General features: G+C 42.8%; 1 protein-coding gene across 3 annotated transcripts in view; it reads right to left on the reverse strand.

Moving 5' to 3' along the window:
• Window positions 1–13,853, reverse strand: part of TTC6 (tetratricopeptide repeat domain 6) — a 228,133-nt gene that overhangs the window by 208,821 nt on the left and 5,459 nt on the right. For 2 of the 3 annotated variants that reach the window (XM_009211439.4, XM_017961138.3), the window contains exon 2: window positions 8,218–8,297. In XM_009211439.4, coding sequence (XP_009209703.3) covers window positions 8,218–8,250 — 33 coding nt within the window. In that variant the 5' untranslated portion in view covers window positions 8,251–8,297. Of the gene's footprint in view, window positions 1–8,217; window positions 9,055–13,853 lie in introns of those variants that run through there. The other variant, XM_021941153.2, reaches the window with a different exon arrangement.

Here is a 13,853-nt window from a genome sequence, read left to right on the forward strand (position 1 = left end):
TATTAGCTGGGCACAGTGCTGGGCACCTGTAATCCCAGTTGCTTGGGAGGCTGAAGCAAGAACACCTCTTGAACCCAGGAGGCAAAGGCTGCAGTGAGCCAAGATTGTGCCACTGTACTCCAGCCTGGGCAACACAGCAAGACTCTGTCTCAATAAATAAATAAATAAATTGATTAATTTAAACTGTCAACCAAGTATTCTATATCTAGCATGCATATTCTTTTTTAAAAGGTAAACAAAATAAAGACATATTCAGATAAAACAAAAAATCTAAGAGAATTACTCACCAGCCAATAGAAATTACAAGAAATGCTAAAGAATGGTCTTCAGGCAGAAGAGAAATGATACCAGAAGGAAATTTAAATCTTTAAAAATGAATGAAGATGAGAAATGTGTCAAATGTCTGAGTAAGTACATGAAGCTATTTTTTTCTCTTAAGTTTAAAAATAATGTATAAAAAGTATAATATTGTGTTGTGGAATGTTTATGTAAGTAGGTGCAGTACATATGACAAGAACCAAAAAGACTGGGATAGGCGTGGGCAAAAGAACTATATGGTTGTACAGTTTCTGCATTTTATGTGAACTAGTTCAATATTAACTCTAAGTAGACTTTTTTTTTTTTTTTTTTAAGGCCGAGTCTCGCTCTGTCACCCAGGCTGGAGTGCAGTGGCCGGATCTCAGCTCACTGCAAGCTCTGCCTCCTGGGTTCCCGCCATTCTCCTGCCTCAGCCTCCCGAGTAGCTGGGACTACAGGCGCCCGCCACCTCGCCCGGCTAGTTTTTTTTTTTTTTTTTTTGTATTTTTTAGTAGAGACGGGGTTTCATTGTATTAGCCAGGATGGTCTCGATCTCCTGACCTCGTGATCCGCCCGTCTCGGCCTCCCAAAGTGAACTCTAAGTAGACTTTGAAATGTTAAGGATGTGTATTGTAATTACTAGAGAAACCATTTTTAAAGTAATGCAAAGAAGTGCAACTAAAAAGCCAACAGGTAAGTAAATTGAAAACAAAAGATATTATTAAATCATAGAATATATTTTAGACTGAATAATAATGAAAACACAACATATCAGAATGTGTGGGGTGTAGCTGAAGCAGTGTTTAGAAGGAAACTTATACCCTATATGATGAAATCGAAAAGAAGAAAGGTCTAAAATCAATAACCTAAAGTTCCACATTAAGAATCTAGGAAAAGAAGAATAACGTATACTCAAAGTAATGGAACGAAATAATAAATATAAGGATATAAATCAATCACATGGAAAACAGAAAAAGAATTGAGAAAATTAACTAAGTCAAGAGTTGGTTCTTCTAAAATTTCAACAAAATTTAAAAACCCATCTGACTAGACTGTTTAAGAGAACAAAAATCACCAATATCAGGAATGAAAGAGAGGATTTCACTACAGAACCTAAAGATACTAAAGGACAATTTTAAAAATGTGATAAACAACACTACACCAACAACATCTACCAATTTAGACGAAATGGGCAATTCTGAAAATTACAACTTAACAAAATTAACACAAGAAACAGGAAATCTGAATAGCTCTATATTTTTAAAAAATTTTATCTGTTATCAAAAAATCTTACCACAAGGACAATTCCAGCCCTGGATGGTTCTCTCAAATATTCAAGAAAGAAATAACACCCATCTTACATACATTTATTTCAGCAAATAGAGGAGGAAGGAAAATTTATTTTATGATACCTGCATAACCATAATCCTAAACCTAACAAAGGCTTTTTTGAAAGAAAGAACATTATATACTAATATTCCTTATGAGCATATATGCAAAAATCATTAACAAAATATTAGCAAATCAAATCCAAAAATATATTTTTGAAAAGGATAATACATTTTGACCAAATAGATTTATCCAAGGGTTGAAAAATTGATTTAAGTATCTTGATTTATTATATTTATTTGAAAATCAATATAATTCACTATATTAACAGAGTACATGAAAACAATATGATTATTTTGGTAGTGAAAAAAATATTTGAAATAATTCAACAACCATTCAGGATAAAAATAAATTAGTAGCTTTAGGCAAACTATGAATCACAGGGAATGTCCTCAATCTAATTAAGAAAATCTACAAAAACTTTACAGCTAACATTATATTTATGCTTTCCTCCTAAAGTTGGAAACAAGGAAAAAATATCTCACTCTTTTCATGCATATCCAACATCATACTGAAGGTCTTAGCCATTGCAATATGGCAAGATAAAGAAATAAAAGTAATAAAGATTGAAAAGGAAAAGGTTAAAGTGCCCCTATTTGCAGATGACATAATTTTTAGGGTAAAAGTCCTGAGAAATCTACAAAAATCTATATGTCCTAATGAGTGAAAATATAAAGGTTGCACAATACACAGTTAGCAACATACAAAATCAGTTCCATGTTTATATAGTAGCAGCAAACAACTGGAAAATATTTTTTAAATTCCACTTACACTAGTGCCTCCACAAAACATAACATTTAGGAATTAATGTAACAAAAAATGTCCAAAATCTCTACACTGAAAATTACAAAACATTATTTACAGAAATTAAAGATCTACATAAATGAAGACATACCAGGTCCATAGATTGGAAGACTCAATATTCTTAAAATCACAATTCTCCCAAATAGATCTATAAAGTCAATGCAATCCCAATAAAAAATACAGCAGGTTTTTAAATAGAAATTACTAGCTGAATCTAAAATGTATACACAAATTCAAATGACTTAAAATCACCAATGTGATTTTTAAAAAGAAAAGGCTGGAGGACTTGCACTATCCAATTTCAAAACCTACTACAGTAAGCTACAGTAATCAAGGAAAAGGTCATGGCAAATCATTATGCCAAGTAAGGAAGCCAGACACAAATGGGCATATACTGTATGCTTTCTTGCATATAAAATTCTAGAAAATACAACCTATTCTATAGTGTCACACAGCAGATATGTGACTGGTTGCAGGGTGTGGGCTAAAAGCAGGGATGAAGAGCAAAGAGGGCAGAAGAATGAAAAGGTTCAGTTATATTGATTGCAGGAAATGTTTCAAAGGTGTATGCATCTGTCAAAACTCATCAAATTGTATGCCTGTACCTTGTATATTGTACAATTGTTCATTTGTGCAGTTTACTGAATATAAATTATGCCTCTATAAAGTTGTAGATATGAAAAAAGCAATTTGTTCAACTTTGAGATTTGCATGTTAAAAAAAAAAACAAACAAAAAAATTATTGATCTCCTTTAAATTTCTGCAACAGTAGTTTGCAATAGTTCCATTGTGGATCTGTGGGCTTCAGTGCCAACAATCCTGGCATTAAGCCCACAGTGTCTCACCGTCCATCAAGGAGTTAGAGCCAGGCTCAGGCAACTGCTCTCTATTCTGAAACTGCACACATTGACCCTAGTGAGAGCAGTCACCTAATGGTGGCTAAGGTTTACTCAAAACAAGCTGCCCTGTAAAGGAACAGCAGGGGTCAGGTAGATGGAAATTAAAGTACCTCCACTGTGACCTTTCACCTCCCGAAGTCTCTTTGAATCCCCCTCTTTCTCCTTCCTAGCCTCTTTTTCTCCTGTCCCCACAGCCCGGTCTGGCGTCGTACACCTACCTCTCCCTTCCACCAGGTTCTCAATCCTCCCAGCTCCTCTTCAACCCGTGCTCATTCTCCCACGAAAGGCAGCCCAAACTCCAGCCCCAGTGCCCCAGCCCCTTCTACCCTGATTTCTGCCGGGGTGAACCTGCCTCAACGAATTAGCCACGCGAAACAGAGTGGACAACCACTCCGCCCAAACAACGCACCTCTCCTTCGCAAAGCGCCCGCACGAAGTCACCGCGCCCCAGGCCGCGTCCTCCTCTCACCCGGCCTCGATGGCGCCTCCGCTCCCATTCAGATGGCAGTGAGATTGGCCCCGCCGCTCGGCCAGTGTGCAACAGGCCCTTCCGGTGCCGAGGGGCCGGGTGGGCTCGACTGGCTGGGTGGGCTCGACTGGCTCCACGGAAGAAAGGACGCGTTCCGTCGCCCAGCAACTAGCCGCGCGCCCTCCCCGGCCCCGCCTCTCCCGCGCCTCAGCCCTGTAGGAGCCTCCAGCACCGTGGCGCCTGCCTCAAGTGCACCCGCCTTGCGGGACCCGCTCCAGAGCAACCTCGGACTTGGACCCCAAACCCAGGCCTCACTTCTCCGGGCGCTAAAAGACACTGCTCCGGAAGAGCCTCCTGGACTGAAGCCGCCTGGATTGGCAGCTTTTACGGAACTTAACCAACTGCTTTCTTAACACTCTTGCTCTTTCTACGTTTAAAAGAATAATACTGGACCCCGAGACTTAAACCTTCAGCTTTGGGGAGCAACACAGATGAATGTCTCACAAACATAATGTTGAGCGAAGAAGCCGGACACCGAGGGGTACATACTGTATGATTTCATCACACAAAGTTCAAAAACTGTGGTGCTTATGAACGTAGGCTCAGCTGGTATATTACAAATAAACAGAAGAAAGTAATAACCATAGAAGTCCAGAGAGTAGCCATCTTGGGAGTGGGACGGTGATGGTGAGTGGGCAGGCAGTACCAGGGCAGTTGGGATGCTAGCAACATTCTACTTTTAACCTTGGTGATGGCTTCTCAGATTTTCTCTTTGTGATAAACCATTGTTTTCTATTGTGTTCATTTTCTTGTGTAATATCTCACCATTTTTTAGCAGCTCAAAAAGAAAAAGAAAAACCAATTAGATAATATAGTGTAGATGAATGTGCTTTGCTCAGTACACTTAGCAGAACCGCACATGTTTATTTTCTGTTCCTCTATACCAACCCTTCTCTCCAAATTCAGGCAACTAAAAAATGATGTGGGAGAATGGCAGATAAAATGTACTGGAGTTTGTTGTCATGAATAGTCAAAATAAGAAATAAACGTTCTAGAGATCCTCCGTAAGATCTGTCCTGGAAGAGGGCAACGTGTTTCCCAGAAGTCCAAGATGCTTTGGAGACTGATGCATCCTCAGGCCTCCAGAAGGAAGCTCCTGCTCTAGAGACAGACAAAGCCAGGGTGGGACACACAGCTTTACCATGTGGGCCAGTTGCTTTTCCTCTCTGGGTTTCTGCATGTTCGTCTATAAAATGGAGATCATAATCCAACCTCTAAGGTCTGTTATTTCACTCCCTAACACAATATGTTCAAAAATGGTTGCTGAATACTGTCAAGATGAGAAGCATTCTACAGAAGATCTGCCAACCCTGCGATGTTACTGCATTTACATCACATCTCACTGCCCTGTGAGCACTCTGCATGGGCAGCCCCTTCAGGCCAGGAGTAAATTACTTTTCCCTCCTAATCAAAATAATAAGCAAGCAGCCAAAGTGCTTGTGAAGTGACTAATTGTTCATGGTACTATCGCGAAAGATGCACAAAAATAATATACATGCCATGTTCCTAAACTGAAAAAATATTCATATGAATATAACCTTGAAATATGTCTATCATATAGTCAGGAAACAATTTAAATGACAAATAAATATTGTTCATTAATACTTTATGTAATCAAAAAACAGTAACTAAGGACACAGGTATCCATGTCATAGGATAATACAATCCATGAGCTAGGTAGTATTATCATCTTCATTGTACAGATAAGAGATTATACAAAGAGATTAAGGAATTCACCTGAGGTCCCCTAGCTAGTAATCCTGTGCTAGGAATCTCTGTTCTAGGTCTAGTTGATTGATTGATTGATTGAGACAGGGTCTCACTCTGTCACCCAGGCTGGTGGGCAGTGGGGCAAACACGGCTCACTGCCGCCTTCCCAGGCTCAAGCAATCCTCCTGCCTCAGTCTCCCAAGTAGCTAGAACTACAGGAGTGTACCAGGATGCCCAGCTAATTTTATATATATTAGAGACAGGGGTCTCTACGCTGCCCAGACCTGAGCTTTTGGGCTCAAGGAATCCTCTCACCTCTGCCTCCCAAAGTGCCTGGTGTTACAGGCAGGAGCCACTGTGCCTGGCAGATCTAGTTTCATTTTAAAAAGGTGAGAGTGGGAGACAGAAGAAGTGGGAGGAGGAGGAGTTAGTTATTGAGTTAAAGGTATTTCAAACTTGTTGATGTTGTAATGACTTCATATGGAAATGTTAACACTTCTAGTACCATCTTAAAGAGAGGGCAATTAGACTCAAAAGAGCAGCATAAAATCATTCAATAGTCATTGAAACACTATGATTTCCTCTAGCTTTTGCCACTTTCCAACCACCACCTACCAGTCCCCTTGCCACCCAGCTTTGAAACCCCCTGTAGTTCACTACAGCATGAATGAAAGTACGGCCAGTGTGACTTTCCAGCTCCCACACCTTTGATGTATCACCACAGAACAAAGTCCAAACACAGTTCTCCAAAGAGAATTTGAGTCTCCTCACAATTAGGGCCCACCTAAAGGTTTATATACTTGGGAAATAAATACTAAAATCATGTCTTTACTTCATATTGTGCACAAAATAAGTTCCAACTGGATGAAAGATTTTGGTTTTGTGCAGATAAGGCTTGTAAGCACTGGTGGCTCACACCTGTAATTCTAGCACTTTGGAAGGCCAAGGCCAGTAAAATCACTTGAGACCAGGAGTTCAAGACCAGCCTGTGCAACATGGTGAAACCCTGTCTCACCTGGCAAAAAAATTAGCCAGGTATGGTGGCATGAACCTATATAGTCTCATTTACTTGGGAGGCTGGGGTAGGAGGATTGCTTAGGCCCAGGAAGTCGAGGCTGCAGTGAGCCAGGATCTTATCACTGGACACCACTCTCGGTGCCACAGCAAGATCCTGTCTCAAACAACAACAACAACAACAAAAACTTGTAAGCACTAAACCATAAAAGGCAGAAACTATAAATAAAAATACCGATTTTTGAAACACCTGCATTATGCATTAAAAAATAAAATTAAAATGCAAATAAAAACCTGGTAAAAATGTTACTACACTTATAGCAGACATGGGACCAGTATTCTGTGGATGCGAAGTAGCCACTCCAAATTTTCAATTGGCTAATGAAGGTGTGAATGGCAGTTCCCAAAAGAAGAAATATTATGGCCAATAGAAATATAAGAATATTCAACTCAACTAATCTCATAAATACAAATTAAAACAATGTTTTGCAGTTTTCATCAATCAAATTACAAAGTTAGTAATAGAGTGTGTGCATGGGAATGAGGAAACAGCATTACTCACAGATTTCTGAGGGCATCCTGCTAGATGTCATATAGCAAAATGTCTCAAAAGGCTTAAATATACCATTCTGAGCAACATAACAAGACTCCACCTCTACAAGAAAATTTTAATAATTAGCTGGGCATGGTGGCACACACCTGTAGTCCTAGCTACTTTGGGGCTGAGGTGGGAGGATTGTTGGAGCCCAGGAGTCCAAGGCTGCAGTGAGCTATGATTGCACCAATGCACTCCAGCCTGGGAAACAGAGCAGGACCCTGTCTCAAAAAAAGAAAAAGAAAAAAGAAGACTAAATACTTGCATGTATTTTAACCCAGAAATTCCACTTTTATGAACTTTTCCTACATAGAAGTATGCAAAATTTTCAAATAATAATATTGGAACATTGTTTTAATCTTTGGAAGGCAGAATCTTGTCTTCAGTTTAGTATCTTTAGTATCTAGCACAATGTTGGCACATAGAATTCTCATTGATGGTCACACCTAAATAATGTCACTGGTTTAGCACTAGTCAAGACTGAGTTGTTGCCAGACACAGACCTGTAAAGGACTGAGCTCTAGACTTAATATTCTAGAGATGAGGAGCCAAAGATGCTGAGGCCTTGGGGAACACACAAGGACATTTCCCATGAGCCCCTAGGTCACTGGACCTAGTTTAGCATCTGCTTCTATTAACACAACTCATCACTAGCAAAAGTCTTAGTCCTTGATTTATAGCAAAGCTCAGTTCACTGAAGGCCAAAAAAACTTGATACTATCAATATTTTATTTTAGCATCAGTTACTTTAACGATTATGTCAAATGCAAATCAGCAAATTAAAATGGCAAATGTAATGCAAATAAACTCAGAGTGTGCTTTCCTGCTAGACCCATAGGCAGGCTTTCCTGTAGAAATCAGCCACCACAGAAATCCTGGAGCCTTCATGGCTGTACTCCAAGATGGTGACACGGAAGGAGTAGAGCCTTTTGATGAGTTACAGGATGAGGATGAACTGGAAAGAACTGAAGACACCATACCTCACTTCCACGAATCCTTGTTCCTTTCCTCATCAGTCAAGGCCCCAAGGAAAACAGATGGTACACTCGAAAGGGTTTTCCTGGGGGAAAAAATTTGAAGATGGGATTAAAGGGAATTAACAAGAGAAAATGAGTCACTCAAGGTCTAGCAATATTAGGAAGGTATTAATACTTTTGATCTGAAGGGGCAAGGGGGGAAAAGGAGGTGTTAACAGAGCCTGGTGAGAGCTGAAGCTGTGGAAGATGAGCTGCTGATGGGACTGTAGAGACAGAGACGGAAAGTAAAGTCAAAACCACAGTGAGGCAGGGAGAAAGCAGGAGGCCTAAGTACTCCTACCACTCTACCCTCCTGCCCTTCAGTCCTGCACCATTGTCCTCTATTGGTCAAACCCATTTGTAAGTCCAAAGGCAAGGAAGACTAAGTAATGTGGTCCATAGAGAACTAGGCAAAGCGGGGAGCTGGAGAGTATAACAGAGAATAACCAGCAGAGTCCCCTACCAAAAGTTGCCTGTACTGCCATTGATCCACAGAAATGAACATATTGAGACAGCTTCCATTGCCTTAGGGTCTTCTCTGGCATTGTTTACCTCCAGCCTTCTTCAAGCACCTACTCACCCCACCTTCCCCATGGTAACCTAATTAACATCTGCTAGGCTTCCCTCCAGATCCCAAACTTCAACGGGGTTCTAACATCTAAGCTTATGGAGTTCAGGAATGGACCCCTGGGAAGTCAGCTACCACTCTTCTTTGGAGCACCTTGGAAGTCTGTCACTGGGGAATGACCTCGGGATTCTTAAGGCAGGATAAAAATAGCAAGCACTGAGCAGAAAGAAAAAAAAAAAAAAAAACCTGTGAATAAAACTATCCATTTGAAAAAGAAAAGATACAAATAACAGTAATGAGCCTGGTCCAAAGCAGGTGTACTTGGCCAGGAATTAAGGATTTATTTTTCTTGGAGGTAGTGGCTGATGTTTAGCATTCCATTTACACGTTACATCTCCAAAGGGCTTTGCTTAGATGTTCTCCAGCTATGGTAATACACTAGAGATTTTGCTGAGTTTTAGGTCAGAGCCATTCCTTTTCTGAAGGTAAATATGTAAGACTGTTGTATGTGCTTTGTAGCCTAAACATTGAACTTAGAGAACCAATGCCTGGTTTACGCTTAGAAAAACTAACAGCTCTCCCAAGTAAGCTGTAAAAACAGAAGCTGCATTTAGCCAGAGATCACTGCCTGAGACTTCTGTGTATGATCCCACTTCCCCCATACTCACTCACCCACATACCAATCCAAGAAAAATTAATAAGCTTTGAAGATGTGTTGTTTTTCTGTTTTCCAGTGAAGGAAATATTTTATTTTATTCACCTGGATTCTGATTACTGAGTGAAGCAGAATTCAGAAACCTACTGAAGCTGGTATGCAGGACCTTCTTAGCCCATCCAAACTCTGTCTAAAATTTGTGGGACGTTTCTCATGAAAGAGTCCTGGATCCACAACTGAACTGCAGCCCTTCCAAACTTCGTCAGTAGGAGGGTTTAATCAATTTCTGGTAAGCAGACGTACCTATATCTCAGCAGACAAATCACTGAAACCCCTCTGTGATTTGGTCTTTTCACAGACTATATTGTCTGTCTTAATTAAACTTTAGCATCCCACTAAGCTTTCTTGCACATGCAAGTTAACATTTAAGTCTTTAATATTTGAAGCATACACCGTAAGCCCAGCATGCTCACTTCATTTCAGATGGACTTCAACTCCCAGGAAAAAAGTTTTAGGGAATTTAAATCAAATAATTTTTGAAGACAGCAACTAAAGCTTCCTTGATGTAATGATGTCTTGAGTTTTCAGGATTTTAGAAAATGTCTAAGTATACTTCTCTAAATGAGTTATAAGTGGTCCTAACTGTCCATGAGAAGGGCAGAGGAGGAAGGAGAAAGTGTCTAAGTGAAATCAAGAGTCTTGCTTTCTCATCTCAGTTCTCCCCAAGTTCAGGTGCTGAGGATGGATTGGCCTCTCAGAAGCCCAGACTTCATTTTCTTCCTTTTCCTCATCTCCCCTCTCCTTCCTGGGTGCCTCCTAGATCCAAACCACAACCCGTGTTTGCCTGAGGTACACATAGCCAGGGTGATGATCGGGGTCTCTGAGAGAGGCATGCCCAGACACCCAATGCCTACAAGTCCAGCTAGTAAATTCAGGCGGGCTCCGACGATACTCTCAGGAGCCCAGGAAAGGCACAGGCAGACTCTTGGAGAGGCATCTTCCCTCTCTCGCCTAGGGGGAGGAACGGACAATGTGTTCTGCTACCCCAGTTGGGTTCAGCAGGACCTAAAGGGTAGGAGGTTCAAGACTTCTCATCTCCTCTCCCCTTGAACCACCTTCCCCCAGAAGGTCCTTAATGTGAGCTTGATGCTGTCTCTGGATCTCCTTCGGATGGTGCTTTTCCTTTGTCATCCATCACTGACTGAGTGAAGAGTGGCTCCGCCAGTCAAGGAAATTAGGAAATTCCCAGCAGGGTCCTGGTGGACACTGAGACTCCGCCCCCCGGCGGTCCAGTTCCCATGGGAGAGCTCCCTCCTCCTCCTAGACTGTAGCTTGGAGGAACTGCGACAATGCAGAGAAGGAATGGTGACAACATACAAAAGATCTAGAAGGCGAAGCACAGGAGGCACACCTGGTCAGCAGCACCTGCCACTACATGTCCCAGCATCCAGCACCACCCAGGCTCCCAGAATTCTGTGAAGGCTCTTTTTGTTACCACTTATTGCATACTCAATCTACACTCAACTGGTATGAGGTGGGTACTCCCACGCCCATTTTACAGTTGGGAAAACTGAGGCTCAGGGAGAGCTAGTCCCCTGCAGTATCTGGATTGGAATCTAGGTCTGATTCCAAGCTGGAATTGCATTGAACATGTCCAACTGCACTGTCGATTGCAAGGAATACGCCCCAATGGAGTCTAATGAGAAAAAGTCTCAGAGATCTTCAACCTCAGAAACGAGTGGCCTGAGCCTGCCAGCCCTAGGGAGAGGAGTGTGCAGAGTGCTGAGCCTTCGCCTCCCTGAGGAGGCTTTGCCTGGGCTTGGAAATTGGGAGGACAGGTTGGTCTCTCTCTTCTGCTGCTGCTGTCTTTGGAGACCACAGGCAGTGAAAAAGAGGAAAGCTTTTGCCCTAAATTTACCATAAAACATACACCACAAACCTGGATATTCAGCAAAAAGGAAGGAAATGTTTGCGGTATCAATTATCCCAGAGCCTTCCTCCCCTCCGGGAAAGTCGCTTCACCACTTCTGGAGCTGAGCCACCCACCACCACAATCACCATAGCGGTTTCCTTCTTAGGTTCACACAGGTTCCTCATTTCTCTGGGTGAGGTCTTCAGGGCTGACTCTCATGTCAGCCACTACTCCAGACTTTGTTCCTACAACTGACGATTGCCAGAACCCGGCATCGGGTCCAAGCTCCTCACTTGGGAAAAGAGGAAACGGCGGCATAGAGGGCCTGGCTGGGTTCCCTAACATATTAGAAGTTGGCAGCACTGCTGCCAATGTCAGAACCATGCTTCCCCACCCTAATCTTAACACCGGGTCCGCATCTCCACACAGCTTCTGTAGTCTTCACTTCCTCTCTCTCTCTGTCATCTCTTGGGATGGTGGTTTATTCCCATCCAGCACCTGCAGGAATTTGTGAAGCTCCTGCTCCAGTGTAAACTGACCTTTAACCCCAGCACCGGGATTTATTTATTGAAACCACTTTTCTTGGCCGGGGTGTAGGGGGAGGGTCATGAGGAGGTCAGTGGAGACCAGCAATTCACAATGGAAGGTATTTTGGCGGGAGGCGGCCAGTGGCGCGAGAAGAGTGGGATCCACGCCACCAACTGCATCCTCGAAAGCATTTGAAAGAAAACAAATCTACACCAGATCTGCTAAAACTCGAAACCTGAGTCTCTAAGGTGGGTGAGGCTTGATCCAAGTTCCGACCACCTCTCCCTGACCGAGGTGACAGAGGTCTGGGTAAGCTGTAGCTTGGAGAAGAGGACCTGAAAGCAGGAAGGTTGGGGTGCAGATCCTCCGCCGCATCGGAGCCACGGCTGAACCCCACATCCACCCAGTGGGAGAGTGCGGGTGGGAGGAACATCGAGGACACCAGATGCGTCCGGAGGACCGCACAGCCTTGTGGCTTCTCGAGTGATAGCAGCCCAGAAGAGGAGGCAGGCATGTTTACTCTTGTAAGGTCTCTCCCAACTCCTGCATTTTATTTCGGGGCAATTAAAATTTAAGGATGAAAAAATGACAGAAGGGGTCTCCAGTTATTACATTTCCACAACACTGCAGATTCTGAGATTGGTGATCCTTTAAGGAAATCGTTACATTACACATGGAAAGTGTGTAGAATAAAATACTTTGTATCTTAGGTAGAATAAAACACTCTATATCTTATGATACAAGACAGAGAGGCAATTAAGGTCAATGCCTGGTAGTTTCAAGTGCGCTGTCTCCGCCGCGGCCAGCTAAGAGGCAGGCACCGAGGAAGATCACCTCTGTGACGCTCGGTGCGAAAACCCGCCCCGCAGGCGAGCAGAGCCCCAGGCGCCCCCCACAGCAGGGGCCGGAACGAACACTCAGCGCGCTCTAAGCCGGGCGCGCAGGCTCGGACTAATAAAGAGCTCTAGTGCAAGGCTTTTCCTTCTCACAACGTGGGCTCGGCTTTATTTGTTTGCCAATTTAAACATATTATTTAAACACCAATGTTTCCTTTCCAGCTCCTGGTGGAAAGTGTTGCCTGACGGAAAATTCATGGGGTTCTTCAACTTCTAGTCAGTATCTGCTATTGACAGATGTGGCTGTTGCATTTTCACAGCGAGGAAAAGTGAAATATTTGACTTTGGGTCACACGATGACTGTCCTATATGGGCAAAGCGAGCAACTGATTCCGCCCATGTCCAGGTGCCCAGGAAAGGGAGCATTTATTTGTTATGTCACCCGATAATACTGGTTAAAATGAGGCGTGGTTGACAGGGGAAGAGCCAGACCCAACGGGTTTGGAAGCTCAATGTTCTCAGATGTCTGAGACCCTGTCGGCTGTGCCAGAGCATCTTTCCCATCCAATTCTTCACTCAGTCCATCGGCCCATTCATTCCACAAAACCTTTGTTTTCCTAGTGCACCTGAATCAATTCCCTCAGATCCTCTCACTTGGGGACTTTGGATGTGGTGGATATGGTGTCTAGACTCATGAATTCTTCCCTGACTGAAGCTAACCTGGCCAGTCTCAGGGATGGGCTAGTCAGTTGACTGACTCAACAAATCTTCATTGAAAGTCTACTATGCTACAGGCTTTGCTCTGGCAGCAGGAACCACAGCAGTGCCTGCCCTCAAGGAGCTACTAGACCAGTAAGGGAGAGAAAAAATGAAAAAGAAACAAATAGAATTTGCTGTCGGTGTGTGATAAAAACATAGCAAGGCATCCAGAGCAAGGTGTGAACCTTAGGAGGGCAGGGCTCAGTTGTTTGCGAAAGGCTGAAACGTTTTAACAGGAACTCCAGGAGGTTGCTCTGGACTTCCACCACAGGTAGTGTCCAGTGGTAGCTGCTGCATTTGTTTAGTTTGATCCATGATTCTGGTAGGCATCCAAAATTACAA

The sequence above is a fragment of the Papio anubis genome, chromosome 7 (assembly GCF_008728515.1).
Source record: "Papio anubis isolate 15944 chromosome 7, Panubis1.0, whole genome shotgun sequence".
NCBI lineage: Eukaryota > Metazoa > Chordata > Mammalia > Primates > Cercopithecidae > Papio > Papio anubis.